This window comes from Gymnoscopelus microlampas (assembly GCF_963454915.1).
Source record: "Gymnoscopelus microlampas genome assembly, chromosome: 8".
Taxonomy (NCBI): Eukaryota; Metazoa; Chordata; class Actinopteri; order Myctophiformes; family Myctophidae; genus Gymnoscopelus; species Gymnoscopelus microlampas.
The window spans coordinates 40,160,754-40,181,290 of record NC_139945.1 but is presented as its reverse complement, the minus strand read 5'-3'; the positions used below and the strand labels follow the sequence as shown (position 1 = coordinate 40,181,290).

The following is a 20,537-nucleotide window of genomic DNA, read 5'->3' as shown; positions in this document are numbered from 1 at the left end:
AACATGTTCAAATGATTGGATGCAGCTGATCATCGAGCTCAGTAAAAGAAGCTTGATTTCAGCTGAGTCCAGTTTGATTTGACCTCTTGTGGTTGGTATGAGTGATGAAGCTGAAATGATTGTTGAAAAAGGTCTTGGAAAATGACACGGGTGGATGAAGTTATGTGATGTCAGATATGAATCATGTTCATAATGAGAACAATCAAATCATCACAACAAATGGTTTCCATGTGGGGGACTAGACCTGAAATCTAGAAATTAGTACATTAGTAGTGTATAATCTGCTTTCACTTTAAAACTGCAGATAAATCCCATCCCACAGCCCCCTTTGAGCTCAGTCAACAATAGACAAAATGTACACGTCATAAACAAAACTTTATTAACAAACCCTTGGTGTTTCTGTCCCAGGACAATACATTAGCTGATCATAATGCATAACATACGTATATTGACAAAATGTCACATAACAAAGACAAAATCTCAACATTCAGAACTTGGAAGGCTATTCATCAACGAATCACGCTACATAGCAGACCAGACACTACTTTTTCCCAAACATGGAATGCACACATTTGTTGTAGCCATAGTTGCATCATTCTTGTGTGTATAAATTGTTTTACTTCCCATATGGGTGATTGCCATCATGTGCCTATGGTGTAAATTGTTACCTCTGCCAAGGAGGTAATATTTGTCACCCCCAACTATCCATTTGCCTGTCTGTCTGTTAGTAGGATATCTCAAGCAATTACAAACAAATTTGCACAAAACTTGGTGAAAAGGTTGGTCCCTTTCCATGGATGGATTTTTCACTCTGATTGGCCTCAAGGGGGTGTGAGAGTGGAGACTGAACAGTTTAACCGAAGATCACAAAACTTGAAAGAAGGTTTATCATGGGCAAAGAAATAACTGATTAACAGGTCACATGCATCATGAAGTTATATTAGCCAAAAGGGGACATGGTGCCAGAAGCACCACAAGACCAAATAGAATATACATGAACCGCCACCCTAGCGGAGGTCTGTGCACTACAGAACACATTTTTTCTAGTTTGTATATAAATCAGTAATATATTATATTCTATTTTAAAATGCCAGCCCTTGAAGCTACAGTTAAGAGACACAGCACAGCTCACTCAGCTTGCTCTTCTCACTCTTGTTTCTATACTGTGGCACCTCTCTGGGATGTGTTGTACTTTGAGCCTTATGTCTTCTATAACTCTGGCTTGTCATAGGAAATTTGGCTTCCTTCTGTTTTCTGCTGTAGACCTGACTTTCCCATCCAATGGGCTTGTTCTGGGGGAGGTTATCAATAAGCTCATAGAGGGTGAAGATGCTAAAAGAGATTTCATCATAGGCTGTCCTGGTGCCACACTCAAACAGGCAGGCGAAGGCGACGACAGGAGGGGCACCAGGGGAGGGTGGTAGTTCCAGATAGGCTAGGTCAGAGTAGGCACTGGGACCCTCGTAGATCACCCAGGGACCACACCAGCTGTCTGGGTCACGGGGGAACAGGCTGAGGTAAACCCCCAGGTCCTTACGTACATTAGGCCATGTTGGATGGGAGTATACCACCCATGTCGGAGTGAGGAAGTTCTGGGGTGACCTAGGATTGGATGACATATTAGTAGTGATTAGGGTGGATGTAGGGGCCTGGGTTGTTGTGGTAGTTGGGATGGTGGTGCTGATGGATGTGGGAGTGGTTGAGGATTGGATAGAGGGTGTTATGGTGGTGGTGTGTGTGGTTGTGCTATAAGAGGACTCTAGAGTGGAGAGACCCAAGGATCTCCTGTGTTGAGACTGTCTGTGGTGAAGAGGGAAAGTAGCTTGGGGATGATGTAAATGTATAGGAGCGGGGAATCCCACAATGCTACCATGACAACCATTTCGAGGCTCCACAAGCCGCTGCACTAGCTGTCCATTCTGAAACACTGCTCCATCATCCAGACTGAGAGCCTGCACCCTGCACCCCAGCGGGCTGCGCGCATTACAATACAACACGTTGGACCCATCCTCCTCGTCCACAGACACTACCTGACACTCCACACTCTCTGGACCTGGCACCAGCTCCCCAAACTGCCAGGTGCGTCCGTGGGTGTCGCTGTGGAAACAGAAAGCACGTGGAGTGGTCTGGCAGAACTGGCCGAAGCACTCTTTACAGTCAATGTGGTAGGCGTAGGCTGGAACCAGCAGGCGACCGGACTTCAACTGGATGCCATGGCCAGGTCCCAGAGCAAAAGTAGCCCATTCTGTGGGGTGACGGAGGGGTTATTGTGTGACCGTTGTTTCACATCCATAACATTTATTTTAATTACATGTTTATCTTATTTTATTTTGTATTCTTAATGTTCTCCTTAAATACCTTTTATACCCTTAAATGCCTTTTTTGGAAATGATACTGTATTTGCCTTGCCTTGTCTGATATAACTAAATAAAGCAACAAGAATGTGATGATTCAAAATAAGGTAATGAAATTAACGTCATGATGCACTATATTCCTTACCTTTAATGGTGTCCCCTATGACCCTCTCGGTGAGGTCATTCACAGGTCCCCAGGTGTCCCCGTTGTCAGTGCTGGACACGTAGCAGAGACGTGTGACATTCTTTCCTGTCGCAAGCTGGTATGCCTCGGAGGTGTGGCCCAGTACAGCAATGAAGAACAGGAAGAGGGTACCTGTGAACTCATCGTACACGGGGCATGGGTTCATGGACCGGTGGCCCGGCAGATAAGCTGTACCCAAAACACGCATGTCGTCCCACTGGGATGCAAAATGAGGCACAAGTGATTTAGAAGGGAGGCAATAAATAGAAAGAGTCAAAGAGAGTATTTGGTCAAGACAAAAGCATAGATGGACAAGAGAAAAGGAAAAAGATAGGGGCAAAGAAAGAGGGAAGAAACAATGTTGACCAGTGTTAAACAAAAACTTTTATTAACCATTTACCATTACCATTAACCACAATTTCCTCTTTCACACATTCAAGACAAAAGGCTGTCCGTGTCTGTCCATGTAGTCAGCCTAGCTCAATGTGCACATTACCACTATGAAATGTGTTGTATTGTAAGCAAACACAAATAAACTCAGACCAAATCCAAGACCATTATGGGGGCCATATCCTGACAAAAAGGTCGCTACACTAACCTCTACATAGTTTCTGTAGAAGGTTCCTTTCCTCATGACCAGCAGGTGAGCCTGGGAGTCAGAGGGGCTGAGTCTCTCCTCACAGAAGGCCAGGAAGGAATTGGAGCGAGGCAGGTAGAGCAGTGCTGGAACTCGGTATGTTATTCCATTAGCCTCCTTATGGAACAGCACCGACCTTGCTGGAAAATGTGCCGATCTCATATTCTACTGTTTGTATTTACTGTGGTGTGTGTGTGTGCGTTTTGGGATGATTCAAAATCCTCAGTGGAGCTGCCTCTTCACCAGTGAAAAATGAGTGCCATATCAGTCTATAATGTACAGTATGTCCCTGAACTGTATGTAAGAAAGTGTCAATGTGCAGGGGATACAGATGTGATTTTAAGAGATTCCGGCTGGTTTGATATTTGATCCACGGCAGCTGAAAGTATATGAGAATAGTGTAATGAAGACATAATGTAATTCATCTGTCTGCTGCTGGGTTATCTTGTCTAATGGTCACATGTCAATATAAGATTATTGTTTGGGATTTTAGACATATATGATATTGTGATATACCATAAGCGTTGTCTTTTCCTCGTGTAAAAGCCTCGTTTAATTGACTTTACTGGTTATTTTTTAGAAACCTCATTGTGTAAATATTTTGTGAAAGCACCATCCCCACAATATCAATATTGAGGTATTTAGTAAAACAGCATTGTGATATTTGATTTTGTACATATTGCCCAGCCGTAAAATTATAACATGCATTTTTATAGATCCATTTCTATGTGACAACTGTTTTTACACATTCAAATGGTTTAATTTACATGTACTATATTCACACATTCCATATCAGTCCTTGCACCATTCCAAGTGAATTACACAATAAAAATCACAGTTCATTTAACTCTGAGTGTACAAATGGTACCAAATGGACACTTACATGTCCATTTGGTTCCATTTATACTCTCAGAGCTAATGAGACACAGGAGTACAGTGTACAACATCCTGAATGTGAATAATAATTTAAAATGTTACAATTGTTGTCTTAATTAGTCTACTGAAACTACTGTACGAAAAGCATTTTTAAGTAATCTAACCTCAGGTTTGTCTCCACTTTGAAGAAAAAAAAGACATGCACATCCCAATGTCTACAATGGGTGCTGGATCAAAAACATACATTTCAGATTAGAGCAGAAATGGCTGCACACGAAATAGCTCCCATCAAGAGGATTTCACCCAATGTGATTTTCTGAGCAATAAGCTCTTCATCAGACTTCCTTATAGTTAGTTTCCTCTTCCTCTTTTTTAACTGCCAAAACACACAAGAAGGCCACAATCTTTTAGCTGACCGTTTCACTAACCCAACTTTCTTGTAATGTCAGCACTTACAGTTAACCAATGTTCATTGGCAGATAGTCTCAACATTTTTCATTAATGAGATACCAATTGATGTAGGCATATATGATGATGTATGAGCCAACGACAGTAGAGTTTAATTTTAAAGAACATTTTCAAAATGAGATAACAAAGGTATACTTACAGTTAAGTCTTTTGATGGTGCATGTGAACTGAGATTTGTGAGAATCTATGTGTCAGCATTTGAATACACTTTGGGGTTGAGAGTGTGAGAATGTGTTTGTGCATGTGAACGTGTGTCTGTGTGTGTGTGGCCACTATGGCTTGCCCTGTCCCGTATTCAGTGTTGCTGTATGGGGTGTTGTTCAGTGACCCAGAAATGGACCACACTCATCAGATCTGCAGTTTTGAATGAATCAGCGAGATGGAAACCATTGTGCAACACTCATTTACAACACAGAGAGAGAGAGAGAGAGAGAGAGAGAGAGAGAGAGAGAGAGAGAGAGAGAGAGAGAGAGAGAGAGAGAGAGAGAGAGAGAGAGAGAGAGAGAGAGAGAGAGAGAGAGAGAGAGAGAGAGAGAGTGTGTGTGTGTGTGTGTGTGTGTGTGTGTGTGTGTGTGTGTGTGTGTGTGTGTGTGTGTGTGTGTGTGTGTGTGTGTGTGTCTTCTTGTTCTGCCAGGAAATTTCTGGTGCAATTATTTGTCCATGATTGTCTCCTCCCTGTGCTGTATGATAGTGCATGTTTTCCAGAATGTTTTGGTTCTAAACTTGCAGAGTGGAGGCGGCTGTGTGGAGGCGGCTTGTAGACTACTGCAGTGGGGGAGGGAGGGGGGGGGGGGGGGTCGGAGACCACTGGACTACTCCCATAAGACTGGGCTTATATTAGATTATCTCTCTGAAATAAATACTTCAATAAATACAATAAAAAAAACGCACAAAAAAAACTTTCCTCAAAAATACATTATTTTTTAGAAAATCGCTCATAAACATATGAGCGATATGCCTACATTATCTCAGTTTACACCTATCTGGGGAAACGACCAGTTTACACCTGCTAAAAAAGATGGCGGTTTTAAGTTGTGGCATATCAAAGGTATTCAGAAAATAATGGACCTCTATGTAGACAGAGTTATGCTCTCCTTCGAACATTTGTGTCGGAGGTATCAGATCCCTAAAAAAAACGTTTTTTCCCCCCCCAGATATTTACAGTTAAAAAGTTTTATGTCATCAAAATGTGAACAGATAATGTATGCACCACCCCTATCAACACTTGAGAAAACACTAAACTCAGAGGGGAGAGGACACATAGGCCTATCTATATATTACAATCTGTTAGTTGAATATAGTACTGATTCGACAACAGATAAATGAAATGCTTGGAAATTAGACATTCAAGAAGACATTGATGACACTGAGTGGAAACAGGCATGTTTAAAAGCGCAAAAGCAGACAATAAATACAAGGTTTGAATTACTCCAATATAAATGGTTAATGAGAATGTATATAACTCCTGTCAAACTCCATCATATGTCCGCTAGTATTCCAGATGTCTGTACTAAATGTTTAACTGCGAAAGGTACATTTCATTGTATGTGGGAGTGTCCCAAGATGCAGATATTTTGGAAAGAAGTCATAACATGTCTGTCAGGAATTAAAAAAAAACTACAGTTCCTCTAAGTGCTAAACTCTGTATACTTGGAATATATCCAAAGAACTTTGCACAAACCAGACTAAAATCTTGGACTTTGGACTTCTTCAAACCAGAAGAGTTGTTGCACAATGTTGGAAACATATGGATGCCCCAACATTAAGGATGTGGCACAGGGAACTTATGAGCTGTATTGGTCTGGAAAGACTAACATATATAATTAGGGGTAAGCAGAATGAGTTTGTCCAGCTTTGGGACACATACATGAATGTTATGGAGATCATTAAGAGAAAAGGAAACTGAAAACTACATTTCATAATGGTAAAGAAAGTGTAAACAATGTGATTTATTTTAATTTATTTATCATTATTCATTTTTAATTTTTAGATGTGTTGACTATGCAAGTGCATGTCCTGTATGTCACAAAAAGTCAATACAAATATTAATATTAATATTATTATAAAACAACTTCAATAAATACATTGTACGTGTGTGTGTGTGTGTGTGTGTGTGTGTGTGTGTGTGTGTGCGCGCGTGCGTGCGTGCGTGCGTGCGTGCGTGCGTGCGTGCGTGCGTGCCTGCGTGCGTGCGTGCGTGCGTGCGTGTGTCTGTCTGTCTGTCTGTCTGTCTGTCTGGAACCTGGAAAATGGAAAAGCCTGGTGACGTCAGAGAGTGTGGGGGGGAGACACACCTACGCACGAGCCACAGCGTCGTCATCTATGTGCGACGTACCACATTTGTACATCGCCGTACGTCGGTATCGCGTGTAAAAATAGACGACATTCAAGCTCACAACGCGTAGCGCATGCAAGGCGTTGTGTGCTTATAGATCTGCTAATTTCAGTGCGCGACACCGTTTTACGGCGGAGCATATCATGCTATCAGGTCTCACATGGCAGCCGGGAGAGTGTTTTGACGGCTTTAACGAAGGTAATGCAAAATGCTAATAACATAACAAGATACTGTTTATAATGTAAAACCATAGCACGTTTGTTGCTATCTTATTATTACAGCTGTGTCACTGAACAATCTATCTAGAACAGTGGTGTAAAGTTAAAGTAACTAAGTACACATTTACTTATTTATTTTAAATCCTCTTAGCAGACCTTGTATCGAACTGTACTTTCCTGTGTTTTTTTGCAAACTGCTAATAAAGTATACAATCAATCAATCAGTCAAAAACTCAAGTACTGTACATAAGTACAATATTTAGGTATTTATTACTTCCCATTTTCCAATACTTTTACTTCTACTCCACTACTACATCTCAAAGGCAAATATTTTACATTTACTCATTTACTATAATTATTTTACAACTTTAGTTACTGTGTAGATTTTGACATTACCCACTTCATCCATTTAGGCCATTTGAAAATAGCTGTGACACATTGTGAGCTTGTAGATCTGCTATTTTCAGTTGATTTCAATGATTGTTATACATTTGAAAACTTGTGAAATGGGACATTCTCCATAATGAGTGCTTTCTACTTTTGTTACTTTAAGTACATTTCAATACCAATACTTTTGTACTTTTACTCAAGTAAATTTTGAATTCTGGACTTTTACTTTGTAACAGAGTATGTCTACATTGCGGTATTAATACTTTTACTTAAATATAGAAATGTAGTACTTTTTCCACCACTGTTGAGGTTTGACAGCTTAGCTGACCAAATGACGTTACTATGTTATTGCAAGATTGATTATTAGATTGATGTACTTTATTTAGTAAGACATGAGAACAACAGTAATGGAAGTACAAATTCACAATACAAGGACTACTAAACTGGAAGACTCATTAAGCACTGAGCTTGTTTAAGATGAGATCCCCATGCACACAAATCATGATGACATATAAGAGACAGACAGATATACACACTACTATACAGAACGTCATACAATCAGCTTACAGGTTACTGGTATGAAGAGTGAAAAATATGTACAAGAGAAGAATACTCTGAACACGTATTCTGCAGACAATATTCTTTGAATGCAGTCTTGTTTAAGGAAGTCATAGCTAATAATGTTGCTATCTGAACTTTTAACTGCCTGTCTCGATAGCCGATCGAGTTTGCCACATTTATAAACTTATTGTTGATTTCATTTTCTAAATAAGTGTGTGTATGTATGGTATTTGTTACAGTAATATCATTCGAGATACTTAAAACATCAGGTAAGCGCAAGGTAATACTTCGAATAGCAGAGAGCATCTTTAATGCTCCCTCTGATCAGGTCATTGTAGGGGTGTCAGCTATCATATTCAAAAGACAAACTCTAATATGGTATGACTGCTGTGACAATCTGCTTTAGCCTATTAGGATACAATAAGGTTGAATCTTTTTTTCTTCTGTTTTATTGTTATCTCAAACCCTAGGTCATCATGGCCAGGCAGTGGTGTGAGGGACACTCCACCTCCGTACTCTGTGTTGGGGCTGCCGGAGGCCCAGAGGGTCTCCTAGCCTCTGGATCTGAGGGTGGAGAAGTAACGCTGTGGCACCAAGAAGGAACCATTGTAGGGCATCTCACCTTGCCTGGAGAAGAGGACAACACAAGTCTGGTGTTCTCACCTGCAGCCTCGGGTCTTTTGTACGTGTCTCATGGAGAGACGGTGAGTGTGCTTGACCCACGGAACTTCAAGGGGATTGTAGAAGATTTCCATGGTGCAGGAGAGGAGGAGATCAATGCGTTGGCGCTGAATGAGACGGGCTCTTCCATGGCAGTGGCTGATGACTCCGGGGCAGTGAGAGTGCTGGAGCTACCAGGGGGGAAAGTCTACAGGACCCTCCGTAGACACACCAACATCTGCTCTTCAGTGGCCTTCCGGCCTCACAGGCCCAACAACCTTGTCTCTGCTGGACTGGATATGCAGGTGAGAGATTATCACTTAGTGACTGTTGTGAAATCAATGATAGTTAGTTGTATGGTGTCACACTCCTAAATGCCCTAATTTTTCAGGTGATGCTGTGGGGCCTGCAGAAAACCCGCCCCCTTTGGACCCTCAACCTACAGGAAGTCACAGAGGAGGAAGAGGAGCATCAGCAGAAGGCCGGTCAGCTGTTCAACCCTCCTCTGGTACACTGTGTTTCTGTGGCCAGTTGTGGGAATGTTGTGGCTTGTGCAGCCGAGGATGGGCGAGTGCATCTGATACGAGTCGGCAGTGGCTCTAAACTCGAACAGCAGGGGGCATTCAAGGCACACAGTCAGGGAGCATCGCAGGCCCACTTCGTTAGTTTCCTCTCCCACCCATACTGGCTTGCCACAGGCGGGAATGACGGCCAGGTTTCCCTGTGGGACCTTAGCCAGAATCCAGTTGTCGTCCCAGAGGAGAAGTCCAAGCCGCAACCACCAACAGGCCACCGAAGGAAAGCCAGAGGCAAGGCAAAGGCCAAACAGCCGTCCCAGGGTAAAGCCAAGACCCCATCTAAGGTCCAGCTAGAGGAAAAAGAAACTGAGAAGGAAGAAGAGGATGAAAAAGGAGAGCGGGGGGAGGAGGAGGAGACTGCGATAGTGGAGGGTCACAGTGCTGATCAGTCATCAGCCTCAGACAGAGTGCTGAAGTCTGGGCCCAGACTCACTTTCAGCCATGGGGACAAGGTGAACTGGGTGTGTCCTGCTCTGCTGAAAGGAGAGCCCAGTCTAGTGGTAGCAGATCAGAGCTCCAGTTTGACTATCTACCCCCTATCTGTGCTATAGCTCCAGCCACATACCTTATTTTGTATGAGACACATTTTGAATACATCGTTTGTAAGCTGCCTGGTAGTTGGGTCATTTTCAGCACTTCCATGACCGTGGAGAGCGGAGGTTCGTTTCTCAGAGGATTTGTGATCTATGAAGGTTATAACAAATTGTGCCCCCATGCCCCTTGCAAAAATGTGGGCAAAATTCGTGAGAACCCTATATGTCATAGACCACAGAAGTGATGGTTGACCTTGGATGCCACGTAATGGCTGTCTTCTTTGGTGGAAAGTGCACAGATTCACTTGCAACAATGCAATATAACACCTTGAGCAAGAAGGTTGTCTGCCCCACCTGAATCTGCTACCAAACTTCATTGTCATAGAGCATACCTGCATGCAAGACACTCCGCTGCTCTTGTGAAAGATATGGGCTACCATGTACTACTGTCTGTGGCATGGGGGCTCACGGAAGTGCTGGAAATGGCTCAACTAAGGTGTTTATGAAATGCTTCAAGACAAGATAAACCTTTATTGATCCCAGAGGGAAATTCAGGGCTCATAGAAACAGCATTTAATGCACTCTTGATTTGAGATTTGATGTTCAGCTGAAGGGTGGCCAGAACTGTTGCATGACAGAACTGCCTCTTGGTTTTTCCATTAAGTCTGAACAGTGGACGAGAATTAATCTTAGTCAAATAAGGCCCTGTCCAATATATAGACAGTCATATGGGGCTAGCTGTTATACCTTCAGGCACATTTCACATAATGAATGAATTTCATGTTATTTTTATTCAACTCAATATTGAGGGGTATAACTTTTTTGCTGGTCTTGTTTTACAGCTTTATCTGGGTATATGGTTTGGGGGAGTTTGTTTCTGTAATACTATCACATTATTTGTACATGCCAAAGAAAATGAATTTGCCATAGTTAACTTAAATGAGTGCTTTGTACTCATGTCCTGAACTAATACATAGTTATTGGTTGAAACTAATAACTGCCTGATAAAGCAAATATTTGTCCTTGTGCCTGAAAAACTGTGTGCAGCTGTTACCATACAGTATTTGAGAATGATTTGACTGGGCAACAATACTGGTAGCCCCCTGAACATTACTAAACCAGACCAAGTGTATTATTTATAATTAAGGGTGCATTTGCATAAAACATGCATGAAGTAAGACTCACCATTGTGTAAACCTTTTATTTACAATCTGATGAACAAAAACTAAATGGCTACCACAAATGTATACATTCATTCATGTACTGTGTTCAGTCCACAGCACTCTGTCAAGGGAAAATGTAGCTCTATAAAAATGAAAAAGGCACAGAGCTGACTGAAATGCAAACAGCTGCTGATTAAATGCAATGTGCGTATGTGTTGAACCACATAGTTCAGAGCTGGGACAGGGCTCATGGGATTAAGTAAATATGTCTGAAAAGGCCTATGATCCATTTTATTTACATCTTGTCAATATAGTTACTGTGAAGTTATCAGTAACACAGAGTTTAAATTAGCTTAATCGAGAATTCATCTCATCCCAGACCTGTGCCTAAATTCCTCAGACACGGAGATGGGAGCTGATTTTACAGCTTAGCCAGGCTCCTCTCGAGACTGTTGATGTCTGCGTCCCCTTCCTCGCCTTTGGTACCACGTGCACTGCACTCCAGGAACTCCACCTTCATGGGCAGCTGATTGAACTCAAAGTCCTTTCCCTTCTTCCCCAGGTGCACGCTGCCACCAACAGAACCATCCTGAGAGCTCAGGGCTGCTGAGCGAGTCACTCTCAATGTGTTCCTTTGAGACAAGAATAAAAATTGTAGTTGCGTCAAAACTACAATTTGTACGTTTTATGCCTCTCCTGGAAGAGAGGTAATTGCAGTGATGTCCGAATTACATTAAAGATGGCAGTTGCTTCTAGTGTCCAATCCAGTGTGAATTCTGCTTCAAATAACTATTGACATGGTCAACCAATCGATGTCCTGACCAAAACGGGTAAAACACTCAATGGAAGAAAAGGGAGGCCACCTCCAACTATTGCAGATATGCTGGTTATATGGGAATGGATTGGTTAAAATAATGTATTCATTAAAATAAATCCCAGATTGTAACTCAAGTTATTTGATTAATTCCCCAATAAATGTGATAAAAACCAGAGAAAGGGCAATAATGTGGAAAGAAATATAACCATATATAATAATATATAATGGTCCATTCAAAAATACTTATTCTACCAGTGTGTTCTTCTTGTCTAGCCTCATCACTTGCACTACCATTTAAATACTGAAAACTTAAGGTTTGAAAGACACCCCTCTGAAAAAATAAAAGTACACTTAAAGCTGCACTATAACTTTCCTGTTCAACCCCGGATTTGAACCTGGGTTTCCTGTGCAAGTGCTGACATTTTTACCACTGAGCTAATAGAGCTTGCCTGCTTGAATTTGACCTTCAGGTCAAAATTTGTGTCAAACCAGAAACAGGATTGTGTCTAAGGTCGTGTCCAACATAGACTAATACACAGGATCTAAATGTCTCAAACAAGAGCAGGAAATAGAGCTTTAACCCATTTAGACCTGAGGCCGATTCTAACTTGTATGTTGTATGTATGTATGTTGCTATATACTGTACATAGCAACAGTAACCCCAAAAGGGGTTCCCGTCCTGAAAGGTATAGTTACAAAAAGGGGTTCCCGCCCAAAATGGGTTAAGTAACTTACATTTCTTTCTCCAGCTGTTGTTGAATCAGTTTGGCTGATTTAGCCATTGTGATATCTATAAAAATAGGAATACAGAAGATATAAATAATGCCATTGTGCATCTACACCAAAGTGGATTATAGGGTTATTTTAGAAGGAGAGGCTTCACCTTGTTTGTTGCATGCTACAATAAGAGTCGGTGCATTCCTTGATATCACAGTGTCCGTCAACAAAGAGTAAAGGAACTCTGCCACATCTCTTACTTCCTTCTGGAAGATAGCGCTGTCTACCACAAACACAATGGCTCTGTGGGGGCAGAAGAGAGACTAAATATGTCAATGCAAGAAAGAAGTCTAGACTGACAAATGTTAAGTAGGGCTGTGCAATTAACCGAAAATATATATCGAAACCGATTTAGAACCAATAACCGAGACAGTCATGTAGGTTAATCGAATAATTGAGAAGCAGTTTTTCCCACCTTACATATCAATGAATTTGACTAAATCAATTAGTCTCATTAACCACTTAACCCTGCATTATACTTTGTACAATGGCGGTGTACAACATTTTTGGAAAAATACGATCTATAAACTCATAACGTCTTGCATCACGATGCATTGTGAGCTTGCCCTGTAGATCTAGTTTCACTATTTATTTTTATCATACATTAATCATAATCGAGGCATAAGTTTGAAATGATTACGATACTGATTTGAAGTCATATCGCCCAGCCCAAACCTGGTAGTCATTTCTTCCCTACCTTGCTGCAGACTTGAACTTCTCCAAGTACTGAGGACGAAGGCTGTCGTGACCTGGGAGGTCTATCAGGGTCCATATGCTGCCCTGCACACATCATTTGACAGACAAATTATGAGCAAAGTTAAAAAGCCATTTTATGAGTCAATATTTCATCGCAACTTTTAATGAGTTTGAACTCCCAATCATCCTTACTTACTCTGTCATTTTTGGCTTTGTAGGGAGCACTGCTGTCAGTGATGGAGGTCTGCGTTCTCTTGAAATTCCCTGACAGCAGCTACAGATATAGAATTTCACAATCATGGTTAATGTATGTTTTGTATTAAGAATCTGTCACTAATTTTAACTGTCGCAAATTGCTCAGTTTGGCCAGGTGACCAGCTCTAGGAAGAGTCCTGGTGGTTCCAAACTTCTTGCATTTACGAATGATGGAGATCACTGTGTTTGTTGGGACCTTCAATGCTGCAGAAGTTTTTTTGGTAACCTTCCCCAGATCTGTGCATCGATACAATCCTGTCTCAGAGGTCTACAAACAATTCCTTTGACTTCATGGCTTGGTTTATGCTCTGACATGCACTGTTAACTGTGGGACCTGATTGAGACACGTGTGTGCCTTTCTAAATTATGTCAAATCAATTTAATTTACCATAGGCAGACTCCAATCAAGTTATAGGAACATCTCAAGGATGAGCAATGGAAACATGAGGCACCTCAGCTCAATTTTGAGTCTCATAGCAAAGGGATGCACATGTGATTTTGCATTTTTTTAAATACATTTGCAAAAAAATCATCATCAGTCATTATGTGGAATAGTGTGGAGATTTTTTTGTACATATTTTGTATTTAATCAGGCTGCAACAACAAAATGTGGAAAAAGTGAAGGGTGGTGTAGTAGAGTAGAAATATAAAACATTTTGAAATAATCAAGTAAAACTACCTCAAATTTACTTTAGTACAGTACTTGAGTAATGTACTTACTTTCCACCACTGACAATCACTAATGTCGTAGGCACTGTACAAGTGGGGTAAAATAACATTACTACGTCAAAAGTTATCAACAAACTAAACTATAAAAACTGGCCAAACATTGGCCAAATTGTCAAATAATAATAAGAGGCAAACATTGTGAAAATAGACGATCTTCAACCTCACACCGCCTCGCAAGCTTGTAGATCTACTATTTTCACAATATTTATCTGTAGAACCGAGTCAAACTAAATGTAATGCCTCACTCAACTCATACATTCCAAGCGCTTGTCGGGGTGGGGGGTCCGCAGTTCAATTATGATTATTTTGAGGGGTCACAGCCTGAAAAGGTTGAGAACCACTGTTCTAGCAGTCCATGTGGCAACAACAGAGATATAATAAACTCACCCGACTGAACAGCAGGGTCTTTCCAGAATCACACAATCCAACCAGCAGCACAGCACTGCGCACTGTTTTACTGCTGAGGAAGTACTTCAGGAAAACTGAAAAGGGACAGGGATCAGTGATCAATGGAAAACCAGCTCCATGTTGTCCAACAAATGCTATTAGCAATCAGTGGTGGAAAAAGTACTACTACTATTTGTTTACTCAGGGGTTAAAGAAAAAAGAATCCCAAGACTGAAAATTATTTTCAGACCATGTCCCAATATGTGATTTTTGATTTTTAAACATGGCACATGGAATCCTCAAGACTGAAATCAGTCCCCAGGACTGAGAACTTTAATCCCTGTTTACTTAAGTAAAAGTATCAATACTGCAATGTAGAAATACTCTGTTACAAGTAAAAGTCCGGTAATCAAAATCTACTTGAGTAGAAGTACAAAAGTATTGGTATCAAAATGTACTTAGAGTACCAAAAGTAGAAAGTACTCATTATGCAGAATGTCCAATTTCACAATTGTGACTGTTGAAAATAGAAGATCTAAAAGCTCACAATGCGTTGCATCAGCTATTTTCAAATGGCCAAAATGTATATAGGGCTGACGTGGGTAATGTATGGTAAATGGTAAATGGTGCATTTATATAGCGCTTCTATCCGAAGCGCTTTACATTGATTGTGCCATTAACCCATTCACACACACATTCATACACCGATGGCGGAGGAAACCATGCAAGGCACCAACCTGCTCATCGGGAGCAATTAGGGGTTCAGCGTCTTGCTCAAGGACACTTCGACACTAACTCCAGGGGAGCGCCCCAGCCCGGGATCGAACTGGGAACCTTGCGGTTTTCCAGTTCACTCTACCCCTGAGCCACTGCCACCGCCCCTGTTTTGTAATAATAATCAAAATCTACAAAGTAACTAGTAAGTAACTAAAGCTTTCAAATAATTGTAGTGCAGTAACAGTATATAATATTTGCCTCTGAGATGTAGTGGAGTAGAAGTAGAAGTACTGAAAATTACTGTTACTAGTACTAAGTACTAATGTACTTAGTTACTTTACACCACTGTTAAATACAGTAGCTGGTTTAGTAACAGGAATGAGACAGTGCAACTGACAGCTGTTGGATGTGTTGTTGTTATTAGCCAACAACCACCTGATTAATTCCGTTATAGCAATTAACCTGTATGTTATTAGAGTAAACTGAAATATCTTTATCCACAACACAGGCTCATGACATTTTTATAAATGGTTTCATTAGAAACATGCTTTTTGTGGTGCACAGTAATTTGACATGCTCGCTAAGCTAGCTACAGCTACTAGCTAAGCTACATCCAAATAGGATGGGGTCTGGCTCTCTAACGTTCAGTGGTGTAAAGTAAATTTACTCATGTACTTCAGTAAAGTAAAAAAAAATACACTAGAGTGTTTCCCATTTTCAATACTTTTACCATCTACTCCACTACATCTCTGAGGAAAATATTGAACTTTTACTTCACTTTGTGTTCACTTCAATTACTTTGTAGATTTTGATTATGATTACTAAACATACATTTACCACTTTACATCCCTATTTAAACTTTGGCTATTTTCAAATGATTTTTTATAGATTTTAGACATGATAACTTGTGAAACGGGACATTCTGTATATGAGTACTTTTACTATTGGTACTTTAGGTATATTTTGATACCAATACTTTTGTACTTTCATGTATAAGTACAAGTACATTTTTATTTCCGGATTCATATCATTTATTTCTGCATTAAAGTATTGATACTTTTACTTAAGTAAAACATTCGAGTACTTTTCCCACCACTGCACTGCTAGCTCTCTAATGTTAGCCATCAACACTGTTATTTAGCCTGTGCGCTAACAGCTAAACACAAGCTCTCTGTTTAGTTACCAAACGTGATGACAACAGCTGCTAAAGCAACGATGATCGCAACGAGAAACACTGGATCCTGGTCCTCCAGCTCCTGTCGCAGGGATTCCAAGTACTTTTCAAACGGGCTTTCTGCTACCTCGGTGTCTGCTGCTTCGTCCATGGTTCCTGGGTCTGTTATACTCTCTGCCTCCATCTTTGTGTGTGTGTGTGTGTGTGTGTGTGTGTGACTAGCTAGCTGCTGTCACACTAACCTACAGAGTTATCTATCGATCGTGTTTCTAGAAGAAGTAGGACACGTGTGCTTTCTTGGTGCATACAGGAGTTTGAACAGCAGGGGGCAGTGTGGTTCTGTACAGCAGTGGTTCTCAAACGTTTTCATGTCAAGGACCCCCAAATTAACACTTATTAGCCCCTGCGGACCCCCATTTGAAAAGATAAGCCAGGGACCCCCATAAGAGAAGATGTTTACGGCTCTAGCAGTGATTCTCAATCATTGTAATTTAAGGACCCCCCCAGTTTGACATGCATTATTAGGCTACGGACCCCCATTTAATGGCATTTCTATCTCTGGGGCCCCAATTCATATTGTAAAATCAATGTTAATCAATGTTAACCCTAACGGGTCCATTTGGTTCCATTTGTACACTCTCAGAGTTACAGACCCATAAGGGTCCATTTGGTTCCTATAAATCATTTAGCTGGGGACCCCCTGGTATCCCCTCAAGTACCCCTGGGGGTCCTCGGACCCCACTTTGAGAACCCATGCTGTACAGTGACCGACCGTGACACTTGTATTGTCATCAGGCCTGCTTACATCCTACAATCAAGGAGGTTTTCTTTATTATTATTAGTGACCCCCCAGCCCCAGGTGAACAAACATACTATAGTTTCTTTTTGGCCAAAGCTCAAAGTTCAAAGAATTGTCTGTGAGTAATATATGTTATTATAGGTGAGTTTGAAGTGATATTTCTACATTTTCCACAGTAAAATCTTACAAATTATCAGAGGTACAGTAGGTCATTGTGAAGTGGATTCCATTGAACTGGTGAACAAACATACTATAGTTTATTTTTGGCCAAAGCTCAACGTTCAAAGAATTGTCTGTGAGTAATATATGTTATTGTCTCTGCCAGGCCGAAGGCGGAGAGTACGTTTTCACTTCGTCCGTCCGTCAGTCCGTGTGTGTGTGTGTGTGTGTGTGTGTGTGTGTGTGTGTGTGTGTGTGTGTGTGTGTGTGTGTGTGTGTGTGTGTGTGTGTGTGTGTGTGTGTGTGTGTGTCCACCTGTGATTGGCTAGCGAGACACATGATGAAATTAACTTCAAACTTCGCAGACGCGCTGTGATTGGCTAGCGAGACGCATGATGAAATTAAAAAATCACACCCTGTGTGAAGGTAGCGCGCCTTTGATACATTTTGTCATCGATATGTGTTTATAATGTGTTTATAAACACACGTGTCATGTGAAGCTTGACCAATCACTTTGTTGACGGGTCTGACCAATCAGAGCGTTGACGGGTCTGACCAGTCAGAGCGTTGACGGGTCTGACCAATCAGAGCGTTGACGGGTCTGACCAATCAGAACGTTGACGGGTCTGACCTATCAGAGCGTTGACGGGTCTGACCAATCAGAGCGTTGACGGGTCTGACCAATCAGAGCGTTGACGGGTCTGACCAATCAGAGCGTTGACGGGTCTGACCAATCAGAACGTTGACGGTGAACACGGACAAAGTCAGGTATAGAGCAGGATCCGCTCTATACCTAAAGGTATAGAGCGGCTAGCGCCGCTAAAAATCACACCCAGTGTGAAGTGAGCGGTGCTATTTAAAAACAACAGTGGTCATCACAGTGATGGAAGCTCACTTCAAAAGAAAAGTATTTTTTTTTAAGTGGGTGGTGCAATTTATGAGTATTAATTTCGTCATGCGTCTCGCTAGCCAATCACAGTACTGAGCAAAGGGTCTGAATACCAATCAGCCAATCACAGGCTGACGGAAAGAAAAACTTTCGCTACGGATGGGTCCCAAACCCACTTCCTGACCTGGCGGAGACCTGTGCTGAGTGTGCTCCGAGGAGCACATTTTCTAGTTATAGGTGAGTTTGAAGTGATGTATCTCCAGATTAAACAAGTAAATTCAAACAAATAATTTATCATTGCTATGGCGATTCGGAGACCGTTGGAGATATCCGATCAGTCTGGCTATGTGAGACGACCTGGCTATCACTGCTGCTGTGTCTATGCATCGCGAGCTGTCGGCTAATCATACATTAAAACATCTTGAAGGTTAATTGATGTAACCACCAACTTCAAATGTGTAGACAATGTAGGCTATTTGGTTACATTTGTACAATTTTGAAGTTGCGCGTGCATTTGGATGACGCTTAATTACGAGTAATTTACTCGCTACAATTTTTTGTTTCAATAAAATATGAAATAACACACACCCAACTAGCTCCAATCGGAACCTCACCCTCCGCTGTATAGCTCCGAGATGAGGTTCCATGTTTATCTCTGCCGTATGGTTGAAAAATGTCCGCACATTTTCCACTTTACATGTTTCTTACCTCTTTCTTGCACATCGTATCCAAAAAGTAAAGGTTTTCTGAAATGCTCACAGATGTTTGAAATTTTAACTCACCATAAAATCTATCCAACGAGTTGAAAAAAGCACTTTATTTGCCTCTCTCCTCCGCCGGTTACATGTTTTTAAGACATTGCGCAAGAGTTGCGCCCATAGAGATAACATTGCTGATTGCCCTACTGGTCAAATGTTGAATTGCATCTTCTAATGCATAATATTATTGAACCGGCTGAGGAGAGAAGCGATTTAAACACTTTTTTCAACTCGTTGGATGGATTTTATGGTGAGTTAAAATGTCAAACATCTGTGATCATTTCAGAATACGTTTACTTTTTGGATACGATGTGCAGAAAGGGGTAAGAAACATGTAAAGTGGAAAATGTGCGGACATTTTTCAACCATACGGCACCGCTCCACGTAGGACCTCATCTCGGAGCTACATAGCGGAGGGAGAGGTACTAAATGGGGCTAACACCCAACATGGCCTACCGCAGAGTTTGATTTCATTGAATACAGGCTATAATGGATGAGAAACGGGTCAGTAGCCTATAGGACCACGTTGAAGGCGTGGCAGAGACTTTTGCACCCTGTCCGTCTGTCCGTTCGTCTGTCCACCTGTGTGTCCGTCTGTCTGTGAACAGCTAATCTCCGGGGGCACTGTTGCCCGATGTCAGTGAAACTGTGCAGCACACTTCCTGGGTGTCAGCAGGGTGTCAGTGCAGAACCTGTGCTCCAAATTTTTTAGATCGGCCTGTTGTAGTGCCACCAGGAGGCCGAAACACATTTTTTGATATTACTCTTACAGATTTTATCCATACATCACGCAAATCGGTACACAGTATCTCTATAGTCATGTCATGAAGACGGATCTGGACGATTTTTCATATTCCATCCTGATTAGCTAAGATTGGCTTCCAAAGTTAATTTTGCACACACATTCCTACTAGGCCGAGGAAGAAATGACACTTGAAATTGTTCAAATCAGCCTCATGGTGGCACTATAATGGGCCGATTCACGTTTTTACCTTCAATTGCACCGATCTACATAAAACTTTGCACGCACACTCCCTAGAGGCCAAGAAAAAAACAGGAGCCCGATTTATGTAAGCTTACTGTAAATCGCTCTGGATTAAGTGCCTAAATTGTAAAAAATATATTACTCCTTCAGATTTCATCCAAATTTCACCCAAATCGCTACACATGATCTCTATAGTCATGTGATCAAAACAGATATCTGTTTGATTTTTCATATTCCATCCTGATTGGCTAAAGTTTGCAGGAGGGTCTGGAACTAAATACCGAAAATCATGGACGCAGCCAGTGTCCGATTGCATGAAACTTTGCAGGCACATTCATGTTGAGGAGCAAATGCCACCCTAACATTGCCCTATTATAGCGCCACCAGGAGGCCGATTTTGTCCACACATCACGCAAATTATCTCTATAGTCAAGTGAT

At 41.4% G+C, this 20,537-nt stretch overlaps 3 protein-coding genes across 4 annotated transcripts; 1 reads left to right on the top strand and 2 right to left on the bottom strand.

Annotated features, from left to right (window-relative positions):
* Positions 1-356: 356 nt before the first annotated feature.
* Positions 357-4,818, bottom strand: neu4 (sialidase 4). Of its 2 annotated transcripts, none has more exons than XM_084064487.1 (4): positions 4,659-4,818; positions 3,137-3,554; positions 2,500-2,755; positions 357-2,245 (listed from the first exon to the last, which is right to left on the bottom strand). In XM_084064487.1, exons 2-4 carry the CDS (start codon positions 3,335-3,337, stop codon positions 1,110-1,112), a joined length of 1,593 nt encoding a protein of 530 aa, XP_083920613.1. In that variant the 5' UTR covers positions 3,338-3,554; positions 4,659-4,818; the 3' UTR covers positions 357-1,109. The 2 variants fall into 2 exon arrangements, with proteins under 2 accessions (XP_083920613.1, XP_083920614.1); XM_084064488.1 differs by lacking the exon at positions 4,659-4,818 and adding an exon at positions 4,216-4,354.
* Positions 4,819-6,923: 2,105 nt separating this feature from the next.
* On the top strand, positions 6,924-10,851 carry wdr53 (WD repeat domain 53). Its single transcript, XM_084065476.1, has 3 exons — positions 6,924-7,052; positions 8,494-8,988; positions 9,075-10,851. The coding sequence occupies exons 2-3, from the start codon at positions 8,500-8,502 to the stop codon at positions 9,810-9,812; spliced, it is 1,227 nt and encodes a 408-aa protein (XP_083921602.1). The 5' UTR covers positions 6,924-7,052; positions 8,494-8,499; the 3' UTR covers positions 9,813-10,851.
* Positions 10,852-10,981: 130 nt separating this feature from the next.
* Positions 10,982-16,759, bottom strand: srprb (SRP receptor subunit beta). Its single transcript, XM_084065477.1, has 7 exons — positions 16,519-16,759; positions 14,619-14,713; positions 13,444-13,521; positions 13,249-13,331; positions 12,658-12,794; positions 12,510-12,564; positions 10,982-11,589 (listed from the first exon to the last, which is right to left on the bottom strand). Exons 1-7 carry the CDS (start codon positions 16,691-16,693, stop codon positions 11,379-11,381), a joined length of 834 nt encoding a protein of 277 aa, XP_083921603.1. The 5' UTR covers positions 16,694-16,759; the 3' UTR covers positions 10,982-11,378.
* Positions 16,760-20,537: the final 3,778 nt, after the last annotated feature.

Bases quoted from the DNA above. Each gene is read 5' to 3' on its own strand.
- neu4 (XM_084064487.1), bottom strand. From the start codon at position 3,337: ATGAGATCGGCACATTTTCCAGCAAGGTCGGTGCTGTTCCATAAGGAG. The intron at 2,756-3,136 runs GTTAGTGTAGCG...TTTGCATCCCAG, and splicing joins TCTACAGAAACTATGTAGAG to TGGGACGACATGCGTGTTTT. The intron at 2,246-2,499 runs GTAAGGAATATA...GTCACCCCACAG, and splicing joins CATAGGGGACACCATTAAAG to AATGGGCTACTTTTGCTCTG.
- wdr53 (XM_084065476.1), top strand. From the start codon at position 8,500: ATGGCCAGGCAGTGGTGTGAGGGACACTCCACCTCCGTACTCTGTGTT. The intron at 8,989-9,074 runs GTGAGAGATTAT...CTAATTTTTCAG, and splicing joins CTGCTGGACTGGATATGCAG to GTGATGCTGTGGGGCCTGCA.
- srprb (XM_084065477.1), bottom strand. From the start codon at position 16,693: ATGGAGGCAGAGAGTATAACAGACCCAGGAACCATGGACGAAGCAGCA. The intron at 14,714-16,518 runs GTAACTAAACAG...GTCCCTTTTCAG, and splicing joins AGCTGTTGTCATCACGTTTG to TTTTCCTGAAGTACTTCCTC. The intron at 11,590-12,509 runs GTAAGTTACTTA...CTTGTCTCAAAG, and splicing joins CAACAGCTGGAGAAAGAAAT to GAACACATTGAGAGTGACTC.